General features: G+C 42.3%; 1 protein-coding gene across 2 annotated transcripts in view; it reads left to right on the top strand.

Annotated features, from left to right (window-relative positions):
* Nucleotides 1-21939, top strand: part of LOC139578184 (ATP-binding cassette sub-family C member 8-like) — a 152752-nt gene that overhangs the window by 74027 nt on the left and 56786 nt on the right. For both annotated transcript variants that reach the window (XM_071405476.1, XM_071405477.1), the window contains exons 11-16: nt 41-81; nt 3825-3970; nt 15246-15387; nt 20647-20757; nt 21158-21230; nt 21400-21505. In XM_071405476.1, coding sequence (XP_071261577.1) covers nt 41-81; nt 3825-3970; nt 15246-15387; nt 20647-20757; nt 21158-21230; nt 21400-21505 — 619 coding nt within the window. The remainder of the gene's footprint in view (nt 1-40; nt 82-3824; nt 3971-15245; nt 15388-20646; nt 20758-21157; nt 21231-21399; nt 21506-21939) is intronic.

Below are 21939 nucleotides of genomic sequence, written 5' to 3' on the forward strand. Positions count from 1 at the left end.
TCACATATCTAATGTTGCCTATGTGTCTCCTCGTTCTCAGTATTCATGAACGCAGCCATCCCTATCGCAGCTGTCCTGACCGTGAGTATTCATTCCAGTCATAAATGCCTATTCATATCTCATAAGTGCCCTTCATAATACTGTCTACAGCCTAGCCCAAATGTCTGTCCTCCCTCACATTATAATATACTACTGTCTACAGCCTAGCCCAAATGTCTGTCCTCCTTCACATTATAATATACTACTGTCTACAGCCTAGCCCAAATGTCTGTCCTCCATCACATTATAATATAATACTGTCTACAGCCTAGCCCAAATATCTATCCTCCCTCACATTATAATATACTACTGTCTACAGCCTAGCCCAAATATCGGTCCTCCCTCACATTATAATATACTACTGTCTACAGCCTAGCCCATATATCTGTCCTCCCTCACATTATAATATACTACTGTCTACAGCCTAGCCCAAATATCTGTCCTCCCTCACATTATAATATACTACTGTCTACAGCCTAGCCCATATATCTGTCCTCCCTCACATTATAATATACTACTGTCTACAGCCTAGCCCAAATGTCTGTCCTCCCTCACATTATAATATAATACTGTATACAGCCTAGCCCAAATATCTGTCCTCCCTCACATTATAATATACTACTGTCTACAGCCTAGCCCATATATCTGTCCTCCCTCACATTATAATATACTACTGTCTACAGCCTAGCCCAAATGTCTGTCCTCCCTCACATTATAATATAATACTGTCTACAGCCTAGCCCATATATCTGTCCTCCCTCACATTATAATATACTACTGTCTACAGCCTAGCCCAAATACCTGTCCTCCCTCACATTATAATATACTACTGTCTACAGCCTAGCCCAAATACCTGTCCTCCCTCACATTATAATATACTACTGTCTACAGCCTAGCCCAAATATCTGTCCTCCCTCACATTATAATATACTACTGTTGACAGCCTAGCCCAAATGTCTGTCCTCCCTCACATTATAATATACTACTGTCTACAGCCTAGCCCAAATACCTGTCCTCCCTCACATTATAATATACTACTGTCTACAGCCTAGCCCAAATGTCTGTCCTCCCTCACATTATAATATACTACTGTCTACAGCCTAGCCCAAATATCTGTCCTCCCTCACATTATAATATACTACTGTCTACAGCCTAGCCCAAATACCTGTCCTCCCTCACATTATAATATACTACTGTCTACAGCCTAGCCCAAATACCTGTCCTCCCTCACATTATAATATACTACTGTCTACAGCCTAGCCCAAATATCGGTCCTCCCTCACATTATAATATAATACTGTCTACAGCCTAGCCTAAATACCTGTCCTCCCTCACATTATAATATACTACTGTCTACAGCCTAGCCCAAATGTCTGTCCTCCCTCACATTATAATATACTACTGTCTACAGCCTAGCCCAAATACCTGTCCTCCCTCACATTATAATATACTACTGTCTACAGCCTAGCCTAAATACCTGTCCTCCCTCACATTATAATATACTACTGTCTACAGCCTAGCCCAAATGTCTGTCCTCCCTCACATTATAATATACTACTGTCTACAGCCTAGCCCAAATAGCTGTCCTCCCTCACATTATAATATACTACTGTCTACAGCCTAGCCCAAATATCTGTCCTCCCTCACATTATAATATAATACTGTCTACAGCCTAGCCCAAATACCTGTCCTCCCTCACATTATAATATACTACTGTCTACAGCCTAGCCCATATATCTGTCCTCCCTCATATTATAATATACTACTGTCTACAGCCTAGCTCAAATACCTGTCCTCCATCACATTATAATATAGAACTGTCTACAGCCTAGCCCAAATACCTGTCCTCCCTCACATTATAATATACTACTGTCTACAGCCTAGCCCAAATATCTGTCCTCCCTCACATTATAATATACTACTGTCTACAGCCTAGCCCAAATACCTGTCCTCCCTCACATTATAATATACTACTGTCTACAGCCTAGCCCAAATATCTGTCCTCCCTCACATTATAATATACTACTGTCTACAGCCTAGCCCAAATACCTGTCCTCCCTCACATTATAATATAGAACTGTCTACAGCCTAGCCCAAATACCTGTCCTCCCTCACATTATAATATACTACTGTCTACAGCCTAGCCCAAATATCTGTCCTCCCTCACATTATAATATACTACTGTCTACAGCCTAGCCCAAATACCTGTCCTCCCTCACATTATAATATAGAACTGTCTACAGCCTAGCCCAAATACCTGTCCTCCCTCACATTATAATATACTACTGTCTACAGCCTAGCCCAAATATCTGTCCTCCCTCACATTATAATATACTACTGTCTACAGCCTAGCCCAAATACCTGTCCTCCCTCACATTATAATATACTACTGTCTACAGCCTAGCCCAAATATCTGTCCTCCCTCACATTATAATATACTACTGTCTACAGCCTAGCCCAAATACCTGTCCTCCCTCACATTATAATATACTACTGTCTACAGCCTAGCCCAAATACCTGTCCTCCCTCACATTATAATATACTACTGTCTACAGCCTAGCCCAAATATCTGTCCTCCCTCACATTATAATATACTACTGTCTACAGCCTAGCCCATATATCTGTCCTCCCTCACATTATAATATACTACTGTCTACAGCCTAGCCCAAATACCTGTCCTCCCTCACATTATAATATACTACTGTCTACAGCCTAGCCCAAATACCTGTCCTCCCTCACATTATAATATACTACTGTATACAGCCTAGCCCAAATACCTGTCCTCCCTCACATTATAATATACTACTGTATACAGCCTAGCCCAAATGTCTGTCCTCCCTCACATTATAATATACTACTGTCTACAGCCTAGCCCAAATATCTGTCCTCCCTCACATTATAATATACTACTGTCTACAGCCTAGCCCAAATACCTGTCCTCCCTCACTTTATTCACCATAGAACAGCATGTTTTGACCTCAATTCCCCCTCTAAAAATATTTCACTGGTCTGTGTGTTTTTCTCAGTGGATGGGCAATCCCTTTTCCCAGTAAAGGGCACAGACCAGACTAGAGTGGTATCGCTCATAATCCAGTCAGTCTGGCATGTTGACACTATAAAGGATGGCCAGTGACATTTCCCAGGGACACCGTAGAGGTTAGTGACATGGCAGGCCACTGTAAATCCCAGTTCTATTTATGGTAGCTGGAGCCGTCAAGGCAGTTGTTGGTGTGGTGACAAATCCAGTATGGCAGACAGACAGGAAGGCAGGCAGGCATGCAGGCAAACAGACAGGCATAGAGAACACAAGGAGAGGTCCTTGAATGAGTGAAATGTATTTTGGAAAGAGACAGTGATTGGTTTATCCCTCACCCTTTGGAACACAAATTAAATAGAGATAGAGAGAGAGGACAAACTGATGTCCTTCTGGATGTGCGATGTGGGTTTTGGAGACAGCGATTTGCTTATCATTGTTAAGCCCTGAAATTCTCAAGTTAATCACAAACTAAATGAACGGTAAAAACATTTGCAGAATTCAGTTTTAAGTGCTTATCTTTCTGAGGGATATTTATTATTTCAGGACCAAATCCTGTACTGTAAGATGTGAGCACAACTCAGACTACAGCACACATCTACCATTGACATCAATGCATGTTTATGTAAACATTTGAGTTGCTAACTTGCGTTTGATTCCAGATTCAGACCTCACCCATAGTATACTGTATATGCTGGTTATTGGAGTGATTATTAATCTTTTTCTCTCTCCTCTCGTCATCTCCCTCTAGACGTTTGTGGTCCATGTGCACATCTCTGAGGAGGCTGACCTGTCCCCTGCTGTGGCCTTCGCCTCCTTGTCCCTGTTCCACATCCTGGTCACTCCTCTCTTCCTGCTCTCCAGCGTGGTACGGTCCACAGTCAAGGCCCTGGTCAGGTGAGCTGGGTATCATGGACACCAGATGTGGGGTAACTATAGTTTTAACTATGCTTTGTTTAAATAAACTATTTTTCCAGGGGAACAAATAGTTACTTTCGAGGTGACTAGAACTATTTGAATACTAATCTGAAAAAATGACTACTTTTTAAAACTATTTGAATACAGATCCCAAAAATGACTACTTTTTTAAATGTATTTTTTATTTCACCTTTATTTAACCAGGTAAGCAAGTTGAGAACAAGTTCTCATTTACAACTGCGACCTGGCCAAGATAAAGCAAATCAAAAGCAGTGAGACACAAACAACAACACAGAGTTACACATGGAATAAACAAGCGTACAGTCAATAACACAATAGAAAAAAAGAAAGTCTATATACAGTGTGTGCAAATAGCGTGAGGTGGTAAGGCAATAAATAGGCCATAGTAGCGAAGTAATTACAATTTAGCAGATTAACACTGGAGTGATAAATGAGCAGATGATGATGTGCAAGTAGAGATACTGGTGTGCAAAAGAGCAGAAAAGTAAATAAAAACAATATAGGGATGAGGTAGGTAGATTGGGTGGGCTAATGACAGATGGACTATGTATAGCTGCAGCGATCGGTTAGCTACTCAGATAGCTGATGTTTAAAGTTAGTGAGGGAAATATAATATACAGATCCCAAAAAATGACTCCTTTTTTACAGTAAACTTCCAGAAGAAGTCTTAAGGTATTAGAAATACATCAAAACACAATAATATTGAAGTAAAGACCCTGCCAACTGATATAAAATAATTTAAATACAGATCCCCAGAAATGACAACTTTAAAAAAATATTTAAATGCAGATCCCCAAAAATGACTTTTTAAAACAATTTAAATACAGATCCCAAAGATCTGAGAAAGAAACTACTTTTTTTAAAACTATTTGAATACAGATCTCAGGAGGTGATACTTTTGGATTGGCTGCCTTCAACTAATGGCAGAGCTGTATCTGGAACTGCATGTTGCAGATAGAAATAGAATGAATAGAGAACACACAATCTGCTATAGTATTCCAAGCAATCTGACAGTCATATTTGATCTACACAATACATTTCTATCTGAACATTTTGTAAACGTCCATTCTCCTGAATGTCCATTGCCCCATGTGTACATAATCAACTCAAATAAATTAACCAATGATATTTTGTAGAGATAAGTTTAAATAAGTTGTGACGCTCAACTACTGTAGGACTCAACATGCCACTGAAAAGGTTAAAAGCTGCAATTCATTTTATGATATGTGAAAATACTGCAGAGAAGTTCAAAGCCATTTGTAAACATTGCAAACAGCAAGTTGGATGCTTGGCTAAAGCAACGTTGAACCTCTTTGTCCATCTGAGGGGAAGTGTTATTGTTTCAAACACACACTATACCATCTTTAAAAGGGATAGATTACTCAGAATACAAAAACGAACATTATGTTCAACCTACCTTGGCTGTAGTTGATTCAAGAAGGCAGTTTTGTGATATTTAGTTTCCTTTTGACAATTAAAATAGATATTTTGTTTCTGTTAGCAATTCTCAGTAACACTTAATATTAAACTGTTCTTGTTCCTGTGTAATAAAACTGTAATTAAATAAATAAATAATTTAAATTTAAAACCTTTGGAGCATGTTGTTACATTGCATTTGAATTTCATAGCAATGAGCTGAGAGGTTTTGTAACTACAGTACACAAGAGGAATAGTGACTCTTCCTTATTCCACCTATGTAATAACTCCCTTACTATGCAATTATAAAGCCATTTCCAAGGCCTTATGTTACAACAATGTTGCTGTGTAATAATCACAAAGTTACTAAACATATATAAGAATTTGATGTCGAGTGTTACTGTATTACTTTGTCTCTCTCATTATGAAAATTTTTGTCATTTTGAAGCTGCAAAAGTCTTCTCTGATGTTGAGGTGATTCGATGTCCCTCACATATTTAATACTTTCAAATATTATTATTTTTCTGAGACCTGTATTTGAATATCAAAGAAAATAGTTGCCTTGTAGTTTAAACTCTGGTATTTTCAAATAAACTACAACATACAACTATTTTCTGCCCAGGTATGATGGACACACACACAGTCACATGCACACATGCACACACAGCTCTGTTTTTGTGAATTTTCAGAACATTTTGGGGAGTACAAATGTATTCCCATTAAAAATCCTATTTTCCCTAACCCTAACCTAACCCTAACCCTAACCCTAACCGTAACGCTAACACTAACTTTAAACCTAACCCTTAAGCCTAAAATAGCATTTGTGACCGACCGCCTTGATTCGTTCTTACGTAGCAAAATTTGAAATGGTGATTTTTTTTACATTGGATAAAAGCAGAGACACAGAGCTACAAAATGGTATATCACACACTATATTTGAGGAACAATGGGAAAGTAATTCTGCTTTGAAAGTTGATCAACTTGTAACCTCACTTTTGAGACAATGGCCTTTGAATGTTTTGGTACGTACTGGAGAGCTATTCTTTGTCTATACCCATTCAGCATCATTCACACACTCTTAAGCTTTACCCCCACCCATCTCTTTAAGTGTTGATCCGAATGTTGTCCTAACAGCAGCAGTCAAGCACCCAATCAACCTGGCTAATGTTGGCTAGCTTGCTAGCTACTTCCAGACACAAATGACAGAACAGCTCACTGGCCATTTTACTCACCCTAGCAGAGCTGGTTAGGCTGTTTTTATGTTATCCAGAGGGATGGTGACTGCAACTGTGCTGCTGGCAACAATTTATGCTTTTTTTGCCAACGTTTACTAACACCGGCCATATTCAAAGGGTGTTGAGCGTTCGTAAAACTATGTCTATCAACAGTTGTCAACATTCTATTGAAATTGTTACTTGCATAGTGGAGTCTTTTGTTAAGACATGTGGCTAGCTAGCTAGCTAAACAATGAACCATAATCCCAACTCATGATGTTACTACCGTGCATGAATTTGCAGGTAGCTAACCAACCAGGTTCAATGTTAGCTAGCTAACATTAGGCAATAACTAGCAAAGCAAATGGCTCTGCGATACAAGTAATAAGATCATACACATAACATTAGCTAGCTAGCCAGCTAACATTAGCTAGCTAGCTAACAGCACACTTTAACTTGAAATTAAATTAAAACGACTTTGTCAAAATTAGAAACGTGAAATATCTGAAAATGTAGCTAGCTAGACTATCTTCCCCGTATACATCATGGATGGATGCTTCTCTCTGTCACGGATGCCATGGCTGCCTTTAGTTTGAAGATGTAATCCGGAGACAGGTGTTTTCTCCATCTCCTTAGCTATCATAGTCTAATTCTGATGATTTCAAAACTCTGTCCTCCAGAAAGTGGAGAGCAACACTTATGCAGCTCCACTATGCGATGTATTTTTTTTAAAGCCGCATTCGTCACATATACTCCCTCTCCGGCCTCTAGGTCATCAGGCTGCTGATTATCCCGCACACCTGTCACCATCGTCAAGCCACCAGCACCTCATGACACTCACCTGGACTCCATCACCTCCTTGATTATCTTCTCTATATCTGTCACTCCCCTTGGTTCTTTCCTCAGGTGTTATTGACTCTGTTTCATGTCGGTGCCTTGTTTGTGGTTCTTGTTTATTGTTTTGTTTATTTATTAAAACACTCCCTGTACTTGATTCCCAACTCTCATTGCACTCGTTACAGGATTACCTACACATACCGACCAGCTCAAATAGACAGAAGCGGGCTATATGGCAGACCAATCTGAACTCATCTCTTGACATGTCCAGCCCACTCATTATCTCAGCCAATCATGGCTTTTTCTGTGGCTTAACCAACTAGGCTCGTAATTGTATTCATATTTACAGATTGCATACATGTTTGTTATTAAGGCACATGAAAAAAACGCATTTTAATTTAAAAAAAGTTTACGTTCTAATGTCTCTCCTGTGAAGTAGTGACCTGTGACATACGCCTAGTTTCCTGAAACGAGTCACATTTTAGCAAATTCAGGACATGAAAAAAGTCCAGACTTTTCAACATTTTTCTTGTTCTCAGGACATTGAGGTTCTGATAAGGACACACACACACACACACACACACACACACACACACACACACACACACACACACACACACACACACACACACACACACACACACACACACACACACACACACACACACACACACACACACACACACACACACACACACAGATGAATTGAACTGAGTAGCGGTGTTCAATTAAGTTGAGATAAGGTGAATTTACATAAAATCTACCAGAATAAAGTTTTTAACTGGGGTGAAACTAAACTGAAGTCAGAGTGAATCAATTTAGATTTTTTTCGACAGTGCCTCAGTCAGTAAAACACCTGTCCGTTTCCCTCAGTAACATTGACTTCTACACTGGTGATTAGTTTAACTGCTGTCATTTATTGTCTTGTCATAGAGCTACCCTTCACCATGTTTCTTTTCCTCACAGACCATTACCCATCCCGTCATACAGTTCTTACGACTGCTTGGAGCATCTTACATTACCCTCTGCACTGAGTATAGGAAGAGTGGGCGTGTTTGGCCATACCAATCACTGTATCATCAGTCAAACACACAAGCATCTTGTTATTCCCACTCAAATATTTTTTGTTCATTTGATCGGACAGAGAACAAGAAAAGATAGAGGAGAGAGTTGCAGAAATTGCAGTGAGCCGGATTCAAATCCATGATGCAGCGGTATATGTGTTCCAGAAGCAGCGGCTTAGACCACTGGACCACCCTTGGCCACCCAGCCTGTCAGTCAATCACTGCTTTAATATTTGTTTACCATCATCTATGTACAAGTAAGTGCTTTAGATATGGTATATTGGCCTTCTGTAAGTAGAAGAGCTGTACATCGTGTATGCAGAGTATTGTATCTCCAAGGAGAGGGGTATCATTACCATGTTACAGTCATCCAGAGTGGAGAGATTGCATCAGGGGTTTTCTCTGCATCCTGAGAGGATTGTGGAGTGACACTTAATTACATTTTTCTAACTAACACGATCCTATCTTTATTAATCTCCTGTCTTTATTAATGGTGACAGCAAGCTGAGTGTGATGCTGTATCTCAGGGGTAATCTAAGTAACATCGTTCCATTTACGGTCAAGAGGTCCTTATGATCCCCGTAACAGCCTGGCATTGACACTGCCATTCTGCAGTATAGCTGGAGCATACTGCCATTCTGCAGTATAGCTGGAGCATACTGCCATTCTGCAGTATAGCTGGAGCATACTGCCATTCTGCAGTATAGCTGGAGCATACTGCCATTCTGCAGTATAGCTGGAGCATACTGCCATTCTGCAGTATAGCTGGAGCATACTGCCATTCTGCAGTATAGCTGGAGCATACTGCCATTCTGCAGTATAGCTGGAGCATACTGCCATTCTACAGTATAGCTGGAGCATACTGCCATTCTGCAGTATAGCTGGAGCATACTGCCATTCTACAGTATAGCTGGAGCATACTGCCATTCTGCAGTATAGCTGGAGCATACTGCTATTCTGCAGTATAGCTGGAGCATACTGCCATTCTGCAGTAAAGCTGGAGCATACTGCTATTCTGCAGTAGAGCTGGAGCATACTGCTATTCTGCAGTAGAGCTGGAGCATACTGCTATTCTGCAGTATAGCTGGAGCATACTGCCATTCTGCAGTATAGCTGGAGCATACTGCCATTCTGCAGTATAGCTGGAGCATACTGCTATTCTGCAGTATAGCTGGAGCATACTGCCATTCTACAGTATAGCTGGAGCATACTGCCATTCTGCAGTATAGCTGGAGCATACTGCTATTCTGCAGTATAGCTGGAGCATACTGCCATTCTGCAGTATAGCTGGAGCATACTGCTATTCTGCAGTAGAGCTGGAGCATACTGCTATTCTGCAGTAGAGCTGGAGCATACTGCCATTCTGCAGTAGAGCTGGAGCATACTGCCATTCTGCAGTAGAGCTGGAGCATACTGCCATTCTGCAGTATAGCTGGAGCATACTGCCATTCTGCAGTATAGCTGGAGCATACTGCTATTCTGCAGTAGAGCTGGAGCATACTGCTATTCTGCAGTAGAGCTGGAGCATACTGCCATTCTGCAGTAGAGCTGGAGCATACTGCCATTCTGCAGTAGAGCTGGAGCATACTGCCATTCTGCAGTATAGCTGGAGCATACTGCTATTCTGCAGTATAGCTGGAGCATACTGCTATTCTGCAGTATAGCTGGAGCATACTGCCATTCTGCAGTATAGCTGGAGCATACTGCTATTCTGCAGTATAGCTGGAGCATACTGCCATTCTGCAGTATAGCTGAATCATACTGCCATTCTGCAGTATAGCTGGAGCATACTGCTATTCTGCAGTATAGCTGGAGCATACTGCTATTCTGCAGTATAGCTGGAGCACACTGCTATTCTGCAGTATAGCTGGAGCATACTGCTATTCTGCAGTATAGCTGGAGCATACTGCCATTCTGCAGTATAGCTGGAGCATACTGCCATTCTGCAGTATAGCTGGAGCATACTGCCATTCTGCAGTATAGCTGGAGCATACTGCCATTCTGCAGTATAGCTGGAGCATACTGCCATTCTGCAGTATAGCTGGAGCATACTGCCATTCTGCAGTATAGCTGGAGCATACTGCCATTCTACAGTATAGCTGGAGCATACTGCCATTCTGCAGTATAGCTGGAGCATACTGCCATTCTACAGTATAGCTGGAGCATACTGCCATTCTGCAGTATAGCTGGAGCATACTGCTATTCTGCAGTATAGCTGGAGCATACTGCCATTCTGCAGTAAAGCTGGAGCATACTGCTATTCTGCAGTAGAGCTGGAGCATACTGCTATTCTGCAGTAGAGCTGGAGCATACTGCTATTCTGCAGTATAGCTGGAGCATACTGCCATTCTGCAGTATAGCTGGAGCATACTGCCATTCTGCAGTATAGCTGGAGCATACTGCTATTCTGCAGTAGAGCTGGAGCATACTGCTATTCTGCAGTAGAGCTGGAGCATACTGCCATTCTGCAGTAGAGCTGGAGCATACTGCTATTCTGCAGTATAGCTGGAGCATACTGCCATTCTGCAGTATAGCTGGAGCATACTGCTATTCTGCAGTAGAGCTGGAGCATACTGCCATTCTGCAGTATAGCTGGAGCATACTGCCATTCTGCAGTATAGCTGGAGCATACTGCTATTCTGCAGTATAGCTGGAGCATACTGCCATTCTACAGTATAGCTGGAGCATACTGCCATTCTGCAGTATAGCTGGAGCATACTGCTATTCTGCAGTATAGCTGGAGCATACTGCCATTCTGCAGTATAGCTGGAGCATACTGCTATTCTGCAGTAGAGCTGGAGCATACTGCTATTCTGCAGTAGAGCTGGAGCATACTGCCATTCTGCAGTAGAGCTGGAGCATACTGCCATTCTGCAGTAGAGCTGGAGCATACTGCCATTCTGCAGTATAGCTGGAGCATACTGCCATTCTGCAGTATAGCTGGAGCATACTGCTATTCTGCAGTAGAGCTGGAGCATACTGCTATTCTGCAGTAGAGCTGGAGCATACTGCCATTCTGCAGTAGAGCTGGAGCATACTGCCATTCTGCAGTAGAGCTGGAGCATACTGCCATTCTGCAGTATAGCTGGAGCATACTGCTATTCTGCAGTATAGCTGGAGCATACTGCTATTCTGCAGTATAGCTGGAGCATCCTGCCATTCTGCAGTATAGCTGGAGCATACTGCTATTCTGCAGTATAGCTGGAGCATACTGCCATTCTGCAGTATAGCTGAATCATACTGCCATTCTGCAGTATAGCTGGAGCATACTGCTATTCTGCAGTATAGCTGGAGCATACTGCTATTCTGCAGTATAGCTGGAGCACACTGCTATTCTGCAGTATAGCTGGAGCATACTGCTATTCTGCAGTATAGCTGGAGCATACTGCCATTCTGCAGTATAGCTGGAGCATACTGCCATTCTGCAGTATAGCTGGAGCATACTGCCATTCTGCAGTATAGCTGGAGCATACTGCCATTCTGCAGTATAGCTGGAGCATACTGCCATTCTGCAGTATAGCTGGAGCATACTGCCATTCTGCAGTATAGCTGGAGCATACTGCTATTCTGCAGTAGAGCTGGAGCATACTGCTATTCTGCAGTAGATCTGGAGCATACTGCTATTCTGCAGTAGATCTGGAGCATACTGCTATTCTGCAGTATAGCTGGAGCATACTGCTATTCTGCAGTAGAGCTGGAGCATACTGCTATTCTGCAGTAGAGCTGGAGCATACTGCTATTCTGCAGTATAGCTGGAGCATACTGCTATTCTGCAGTATAGCTGGAGCATACTGCTATTCTGCAGTATAGCTGGAGCATACTGCCATTCTGCAGTATAGCTGGAGCATACTGCCATTCTGCAGTATAGCTGGAGCATACTGCCATTCTGCAGTAGAGCTGGAGCATACTGCTATTCTGCAGTATAGCTGGAGCATACTGCTATTCTGCAGTATAGCTGGAGCATACTGCTATTCTGCAGTATAGCTGGAGCATACTGCTATTCTGCAGTATAGCTGGAGCATACTGCCATTCTGCAGTATAGCTGGAGCATACTGCCATTCTGCAGTATAGCTGGAGCATACTGCTATTCTGCAGTATAGCTGGAGCATACTGCTATTCTGCAGTATAGCTGGAGCATACTGCTATTCTGCAGTATAGCTGGAGCATACTGCTATTCTGCAGTATAGCTGGAGCATACTGCTATTCTGCAGTATAGCTGGAGCATACTGCTATTCTGCAGTATAGCTGGAGCATACTGCTATTCTGCAGTATAGCTGGAGCATACTGCCATTCTGCAGTATAGCTGAATCATACTGCCATTCTGCAGTATAGCTGGATCATACTGCTATTCTGCAGTATAGCTGGAGCATACTGCTATTCTGCAGTAGAGCTGGAGCATACTGCTATTCTGCAGTAGATCTGGAGCATACTGCTATTCTGCAGTAGAGCTGGAGCATACTGCCATTCTGCAGTATAGCTGGAGCATACTGCTATTCTGCAGTAGAGCTGGAGCATACTGCTATTCTGCAGTAGAGCTGGAGCATACTGCTATTCTGCAGTAGAGCTGGAGCATACTGCTATTCTGCAGTATAGCTGGAGCATACTGCTATTCTGCAGTATAGCTGGAGCATACTGCTATTCTGCAGTATAGCTGGAGCTACTGCTATTCTGCAGTATAGCTGGAGCATACTGCCATTCTGCAGTATAGCTGGAGCATACTGCCATTCTGCAGTATAGCTGGAGCATACTGCCATTCTGCAGTATAGCTGGAGCATACTGCCATTCTGCAGTATAGCTGGAGCATACTGCCATTCTGCAGTATAGCTGGAGCATACTGCTATTCTGCAGTAGAGCTGGAGCATACTGCTATTCTGCAGTAGAGCTGGAGCATACTGCTATTCTGCAGTAGAGCTGGAGCATACTGCTATTCTGCAGTATAGCTGGAGCATACTGCTATTCTGCAGTAGAGCTGGAGCATACTGCTATTCTGCAGTATAGCTGGAGCATACTGCTATTCTGCAGTAGAGCTGGAGCATACTGCTATTCTGCAGTATAGCTGGAGCATACTGCTATTCTGCAGTATAGCTGGAGCATACTGCTATTCTGCAGTATAGCTGGAGCATACTGCCATTCTGCAGTATAGCTGAATCATACTGCCATTCTGCAGTATAGCTGGATCATACTGCCATTCTGCAGTATAGCTGGAGCATACTGCCATTCTGCAGTATAGCTGGAGCATACTGCCATTCTGCAGTATAGCTGGAGCATACTGCCATTCTGCAGTATAGCTGGAGCATACTGCCATTCCGCAGTATAGCTGGAGCATACTGCCATTCCACAGTATAGCTGGAGCATACTGCCATTCTACAGTATAGCTGGAACATACTGCCATTCTGCAGTATAGCTGGAGCATACTGCCATTCTGCAGTATAGCTGGAGCATACTGCCATTCTACAGTATAGCTGGAGCATACTGCTATTCTGCAGTATAGCTGGAGCATACTGCCATTCTACAGTATAGCTGGAGCATACTGCCATTCTGCAGTATAGCTGAATCATACTGCCATTCTGCTCTACTGCAGTGGCTTTGGACACTCGCACACGATCAGTCCTAACAATTAATTTAGAATGCTGAAGGATAGAATGTTTAAAAAGTACTGCGTAATGGGATCGAAGTCAATAACTCCTGTATCCTGGCATTTGAGTGAAGCTGAAGTGAAGTCTGACAATTCTTACATGACCTGGCTTTGAAGCTTTGATAAGTGGTTGTCAGCCCCAGTGAGTGTGGAACATTCGTTTCATTCTGGGGTACAGAGAGAGGGAGAGAGAGGAGAAAGAGAATAGTGAATTGAGGGAACAGACAAAGAGAGGGAGAGGGAGAAAGAGCAGATAAGAGAACAGAGAGAGGGACAGGGTGAGATAGAGGAGGTTGGGTAGTAGGGAAGACACAGGGAGGAATGAGAGAGGGGGGAGTGAGAGAGAGGGGAGAGGGAGTGAGAGAGAGAGGGGGGAGGGAGGGAGAGAAGGAGAGTGAGAGAGAGATAGAGAAGGAGGGTGAGAGAGAGAGGGGGGGGGGGGGTACAGAGAAGTGAAGCAATGTTCCACTAAATTGATGGGCCAATAAGAGCTCTTCAAATGAGTGATGAGATCCGTGGCTCGTTGAGCAGCCTGGAGTGTAACAGTACTTCTAGTCACAGCTGACTCAACCTGATTTACAGTAGATGTACAGCAAGGCCCATATTGTTTGCGAATATGTTGCCCAGGTGTGTAGTCATGTTTGTACTTAGGACTTCTACTAATCATGTTCACACCTCTATGCTCTAGTTGATTCCAGATGTTCTGAAGATGGAGCAGGTAGATGACGGTGATAAGATGGCTGATTCTAGTTTGGCCCAGAAAAAGGCACATATAAAAACAGAATACTTTATCACTGTTGACTTAAACCAATCATTTTTTCACTCCTCCGTCATTTTTGCCTTCTTCTATCAGATGTACAGTCCAATGAGACTTACCTGGCACTTTTACTTTGAAAACCCTCTTGCTGTGTTGTTCCCTATCCCATCTCCAAAACAGTAACTTTTCCTTATTGTAACTCACTCTGGAGAACAGCATCTGCTAATACTAGAATGTGGAAATATGAAATGTATTGGTCGTGTCCCCCTGTAAGCCTAACCCTGTAACCTTAACCCCTGTTTCCTCATAGTGCCCAGAAGCTGAGTGAGTTCTTCAGTAGTGATGAGATTGGAGATGAGCAGGAGCCCAATGCCACCATGCCCACGGGCCCTAGCAACCACAAAACCATTCCCTCCAGCACCAGAAACCACAACAGCAAGTACCAGGCAGTGGTGAGTACCCAGCTATCACATAATGTTCTGAGAACCTTATGTTTCTTAGAGCTTGGTGAGAGCGTAGTTGTCCTATGGTGATTTAGCATACAAACTTCCTAAAACTTTCTGCGAATGGTACAGGATAGTTGCTTGGTTTCGGAACATTCTAAGAACATTTAAGTAACTTTAACATGTTTTGTAAAAGTTCAAACATGGTTACATTTATACTGAACAAAAAATATAAACACAACATGTAAAGTGTTGGTCCAATGTTTCATTTCATTTATCCCATAAATAACATGATCATTACAAACGTGCACCTTGTGCTGGGGACAATAAAAGGCCACTCTACAATGCCACAGATGTCTCAAGTTTTGAAAGAGCGTGCAATTGGCATGCAGAGTGCAGGAATGTCCACCAGAGCTGTTGCCAGAGAATTTCATGTTAATTTCTATACCATAAGCCGCTCTCCAAAGTCGTTTTGGAGAATTCGGCAGTACGTCCAACCGGCCTCATAACCGCAGACCATGTGTAACCATGCCAGCCCAGGACCTCTTCCTCTGCGGGATCATCTGAGACCAGCCACCCAGATAGCTGATGAAACTGTGTGTTTGCTCAACCAAATCATTTTTGCAAAAACTGTCATAAACCGTCTCAGGAAAGAGATTTAACGATGCTCTTACGATGAACTTAGGCTTAAGGTGCTTTTGGGAAACTGGGACCTGTTCTCTATCCATGGAATTAGTGAATTGCGCCACCAGGATGGAGCTAGCATGCCATGTTTTCCACATACAAAGCTGTTAATTTTAGTCTATTCAAACAGACCCCATTTCAAAGGAAACAAGCACTCATTAAGATGATGTGTTGTCAATTAGTGGGCGAGTTAAATCTCCGAGCTGTTTGCCAAAACCATCGTCATTAACGTTGCACTTGAAAACGGCCATAATCTAATGCCTGTCTCAGACCACTCGTAGAACAGCTAAGTGCGTCGTTAGATGCTTTTTTGCCCTCTCGCGTTTCTTTATACACAGAAGATCTCTGCTAAACAGAATCACATGGTTTATCCGTCTCTCCTTTACCACAGACAACTTCAGAACAAAGTTGACTTCAAATACAAAGTTGTCTTTGCAATTGATACAAACAAGTGACGTAGAAAAAGATGCTTCATATGAAAATTGAGATGACTGCATAAAATATAGAAAGTAGGCAATTTCAAACATATTGAAATACATTTAATGTTCAATCAAATGAGTTCTGTTTTGCTTCTGTCTGTAATTTGTCTCAATATATTTCATAATGTGTAACCTAACGTGTGCAATGATGTGCCAAATCAGTGGTTTAGTGCATTTTTATTAGGTAAGCATTAGAATAAGCTGCCTCAATATTTGCAGCCGTAGGTGGTAATATCTCTGTAGAAGCTGATCCGCTATCAGTATTGTGAAATAAATATATTGTTAAAACCTGTTAGGGCTGCAAGCCCGATATCGGGACACCTCTGACAACATCCAGCTCAAGTGCAGGGCGCGAAATTCAAAATCTATTTTTTTTAAATATTTAACTTTCACACATTAACAAGTCCAATACAGCATTTGAAAGATAAACATCTTGTCAATCCAGCCAACATGTCCGATTTTTTAAATGTTTTACAGAGAAAACACCACATATATTTATGTTAGCTCACCACCAAATGAAAAAGAGGACAGACATTTTTCACAGCACAAGTAGGATCCAAGTAGCATGCACAAGCCAACCTAACTAACCTAGAACCAACCTAAATAACCTAGAAAAAACTACCTCAGATGACAGTCCTATAACATGTTACACAATAAATCTATGTTTTGTTCAAAGAAATTGCATATTTTAGCTATAAATCAGTTTTACATTACTGCTACCATCATAGCTACAGTCAGAAATCGCACGGGAGTAACCAGAGAAAATACAGACACAAACGTCAACTACTAATTACACATCAGAAAACATTTCAGAGAAATATATGGTGGATAGCTAATGAAAGACAAAGATCTTGTGAATAAAGCCAATATTTCAGATTTTTAAAATGTTTTACAGCGAAAACACCACATATATTTATGTTAGCTCACCACCAAATACAAAAGACAGACAGACATTTTTCACAGCAACGGTAGCATGCAAGTAGCATGCACAAAGCTAACCAAACTAACCTAGAACCAACCTAAATAACCTAGAACCAACCTAAATAACCTAGAAAAAACTCCCTCAGATGACAGTCCTATAACATGTTACACAATAAATCTATGTTTTGTTCGAATAATTTGCATATTTTAGCTATAAATCAGTTTTACATTACTGCTACCATCTTAGCCACCATCATAGCTACAGTCAGAAATCGCACGGCAGTAGCCAGAGAAAATACAGACACTAACGTCAACTACTAATTACACATCAGAAAACATTTCAGAAAAATATATGGTGGATAGCTAATGAAAGAGAAAGATCTTGTGAATACAGACAATATTTCCGATTTCTGAAGTGTTTTACAGCGAAAACACAATATATCGTTATATTAGCTTACTACAATAGCTAACACACAGCAGCATTGATTCTAGTCAAATGCTAGCGATAGCACAGTTCGACAGATATATGAAAAAGCATCCCAAATTGGGTCCTTATCTTTGTTGATTTTCCATCAGAATGTTCTCCAAAGGGTCCTTTGTTCAGAACCGTCTTCATTTGGACCCAGAACGAACGATGTCCCTCTTGAATTAGCAAACACACTGGCCATGCCGTGCTAACCTCTCCGTCTTGACAAAATTCTTGCGTCGCATCACGTCTAAAGTCCAGAATAAATTTCAATAATATAATTAAAGTATATTGAAAAAACATACTTTAGGATGATATTGTGACATGTATCAAATAAAATCGAAGCCGGAGGTCATATTCACCTATAACGAGGGTTTTCCAGGAGCGCAGTCCAGTTCCTACTTCGCGCCCAGAAAAAAAAATAGTGCGCACTTCTCACTCCAAGATGTTGTTTTCAGTCCCTGACAGAGATAATCAAGTCATTTCTTCTCTCACTTCCGCATGACACCCAGGGGAAGGCGTGTGACGTGTTTCTACAGTCCTAAGTGCCAAGGCCTTTTATAGAGAGTATCTTGAAGAGAGACATAGCTTCTTGGAAATTTCACTTCCGGATAGAAAATGGGCTGTAAAAAGAGTTATGTTTCACTTAGAGAAATAATTAAAACGGTTTTAGAAACTAGAGACTGTTTTCTATCCAATATTAATAATAATATGCATATTGTAAGAGCAAAAATTGATTAAGAGGCCGTTTGAAAATTTGCACATATTTTCCAGTTTTTCAATACGCCCCCTGCAGCCATAACAGGTTATTAAGGTAAGATTTGAATGGAGTAAGCGGATCCGAGAACACATGCTCCAACGACACACTTAGCGACCATTCTCTCTGGTGTTTTGGGAAACGCATGTGACATCTTCGGGCGCTGTTGGAAAGATGCATCGTTAAAACACTTGTAAACCATCACTATCGTGAAACCGGGCCACCAGGAAACCAGAGTCAAATGTTCTCCGAACCTCCCTGCAACCTAAAAATAAACATTCCTAGAACAGGCGAAACGTTCACTTCTGTTCTCAGAACGTTTAAAAAACTTTGTTTTACCGGTCAGGAAACGTATGGCTTCTGTTTTAATATGTGACTCACCACCTGGATTTGGTCTTATGTAGCAAAATTTGAAATCTATAAATTTTTTACATTGGATAAAAGTAGAGACTCAGAGCTACAAAATGGTATATCATACACTGCATTTTTGAGGAACACTGGGAAAGTAATTCTGCTTTGAAAGTTCATCCACTTGTAAACTCACTTTTGAGAAAATGGTTTTTGAATGTTTTGGTATTTAGTGAAGAGCTCTTCTTTGTCTACACCCATTCAGCATTGTTCACACCTTCTTAAGCTTTAGCCCCACCCATCTCGTTTCGCTCACAGTGCATTCAGAGCGCACACTTGATGCTCTGGCCGATGATTTGTTTACCGGTGGATAACATGAAAACAGCCTAACCAGCTCTGCTGCCAACAATTTCATTATACTTTTTTGCAGACATTTATTGACACCGGCCATATTCAACGGGTGTTGTACACTTTAGCTTAAGACATGTAGCTAGCTAGCTAGCTAGGTAAACAATGAACCTAGCTAGGTAAACAACGTGTAAGATCAAACACGACAAGTAACGTTAGCTAACGTGCTAGCCAGCTAACGTTAGCTAGTTAAACAACAATGAACATAGTGCCAAATCATGTTGTTACTACCCTGCGTGAATCTGCTGGGAGCTAACCAACCAGGTTCAATGTTAGCTAGCTAACATTAGGCTCTAACTAGCAAAGCAAACGGCTCTGGGATAAGAATAATAACATCATACACGTAACGTTAGCTAGGGAGCCAGCCAGCTAACGTTAGCTAGCTAACAGTACACTTTAGTTAAAGACATGTAGCTAACTAGCTAGGTACACAACGTGTTAGATCACACACGTCACGCAATGTTAGCTAATGAGCCAGCCAGCTAACATTAGCTAGTTAAACAACAATGAACATAGTGCCAAATAATATCATTACAACCCTGCATGAATATTCTGGGAGCTAACCAGCCAGGTTAAATTGAACAAGCCAGCTTGAATTGAAACCACTTCCTGTCAAAATTAGAAACGTATAATATCTGAAAATGTAGCTAGCTAGACTACGTCATCATGCATGATGTCATCCGTCTCCCTGTCATGGATGCCATACCACAGTTTCCCTTAGTTTGAAGATGTAATCGGTTCACATACGGTTCACATATGTTTTGTGTTGTAGTCACGATCAATATCAACATTTACACAGATGCACGCAAGCGCACACACCACCTCCACCCCAACCTCATTTACACACACACTCTCACCACCTCCTCCACAACCTCATTTACACACACTCTCACCACCTCCACCCCAACCTCATTTACACACACTCTCACCACCTCCACCCCAACCTCATTTACACACACTCTCACCACCTCCACCCCAACCTCATTTACACACACTCTCACCACCTCCACCCCAACCTCATTTACACACACTCTCACCACCTCCACCCCAACCTCATTTACACACACTCTCACCACCTCCACCCCAACCTCATTTACACACACTCTCACCACCTCCTCCACAATCCTCCACCACCTCTGTGGTTTTCATAGTGGTCCTGTAAAAAGCCTAAGCAATGCCCTGCCCCCTCCCTGCACCTCTCCCAGCCTCTGAAGGTGGTGAACAGGAAGAGACATCCCAGGGACGATTGGAACAACTACAGCTATGAGGGAGGCAACCCACCCCCCCAGGAGGGAGACCAAGACCTCTGCATCAGGGTGAGTAGGAGGCAGACCAGGAGGACCTAGACCTCTGGATCAGTGTGAGTGAGAGGTAGCAGAACTAGATAGAAGTTCAAACTATCATTCAGTCTCACCAGTGTGCTGCCAGTGACAATCTCCTGTCTGACTGCTTACCGCTGACCCTCTCCTGTCTGACTGCTTACCGCTGACCCTCTCCTGTCTGACTGCTTACCGCTGACCCTCTCCCGTCTGACTGCTTACCGCTGACCCTCTCCTGTCTGACTGCTTACCGCTGACCCTCTCCTGTCTGACTGCTTACCGCTGACCCTCTCCTGTCTGACTGCTTACTCAGTCAGATTATGTTTTTGTGAAAGCAGTGGGAATCAGTCTTTGACATTTGCTTTGATCAATGTGTGTGTGATGTTTCTTTCTCCAGATAAGCAGTGGATATTTCACCTGGACAGATGGGACTCCCACCCTGTCTAACGTAAACATCAAGGTTCCCTTTGGTAAGGCTCTGCTGCTGGAGGAAGGTTAAACGCCATGGCATTCATACTCTATTAAAGGAATCACTAGAGGAATCGCTACTCCCTCCTCCTATCCCCCCCATCTCTCTACTCTCTCTCTCCCACCCAATTTCTCATTTCCTGTGTGTCTCTCTCTCGCTCTCTCTCTCAGGTCAGCTGACTATGATCGTGGGCCAGGTGGGTTGTGGGAAATCGTCCCTGTTGCTGGCAGCTCTGGGAGAGATGCAGAGAGTCTCTGGGACTGTCACCTGGAACATGTAAGACTGGATGAAATTACTACTCATACCGCAGACATCATACTGTCGATATATGGATGGACAGTAAACTACTAGTAGGATGGACATACTAAATGGTTGACAAGCCTCTTTCTCATCCAAAGTATAAAGGTCTATTAAATTACAGTAGGTTCATGTGGCCTGAGCTCAGATTATGTCAATTTGAAAGGTCATAGGTTAGAGGTGAAAGGTGTATTGACTCCAGAGTTCCAGGTAGCTATCCGCAGAGAGGCAGGTACAGTAGCTGTCCACAGAGAACCAGGTAGCCGTTCACAGAAAACCAGGTAGCCGTCCACAGAGAGCCAGGTAGCCGTTCACAGAAAACCAGGTAGCCGTCCACAGAGAGCCAGGTAGCCGTGCACAGATGACTGACTGTTTACTTCTCTCAGTGATATAAAATGCTCTTAAATCGAATC

This window comes from Salvelinus alpinus, chromosome 6, assembly GCF_045679555.1.
Source record: "Salvelinus alpinus chromosome 6, SLU_Salpinus.1, whole genome shotgun sequence".
Classification (NCBI taxonomy): domain Eukaryota; kingdom Metazoa; phylum Chordata; class Actinopteri; order Salmoniformes; family Salmonidae; genus Salvelinus; species Salvelinus alpinus.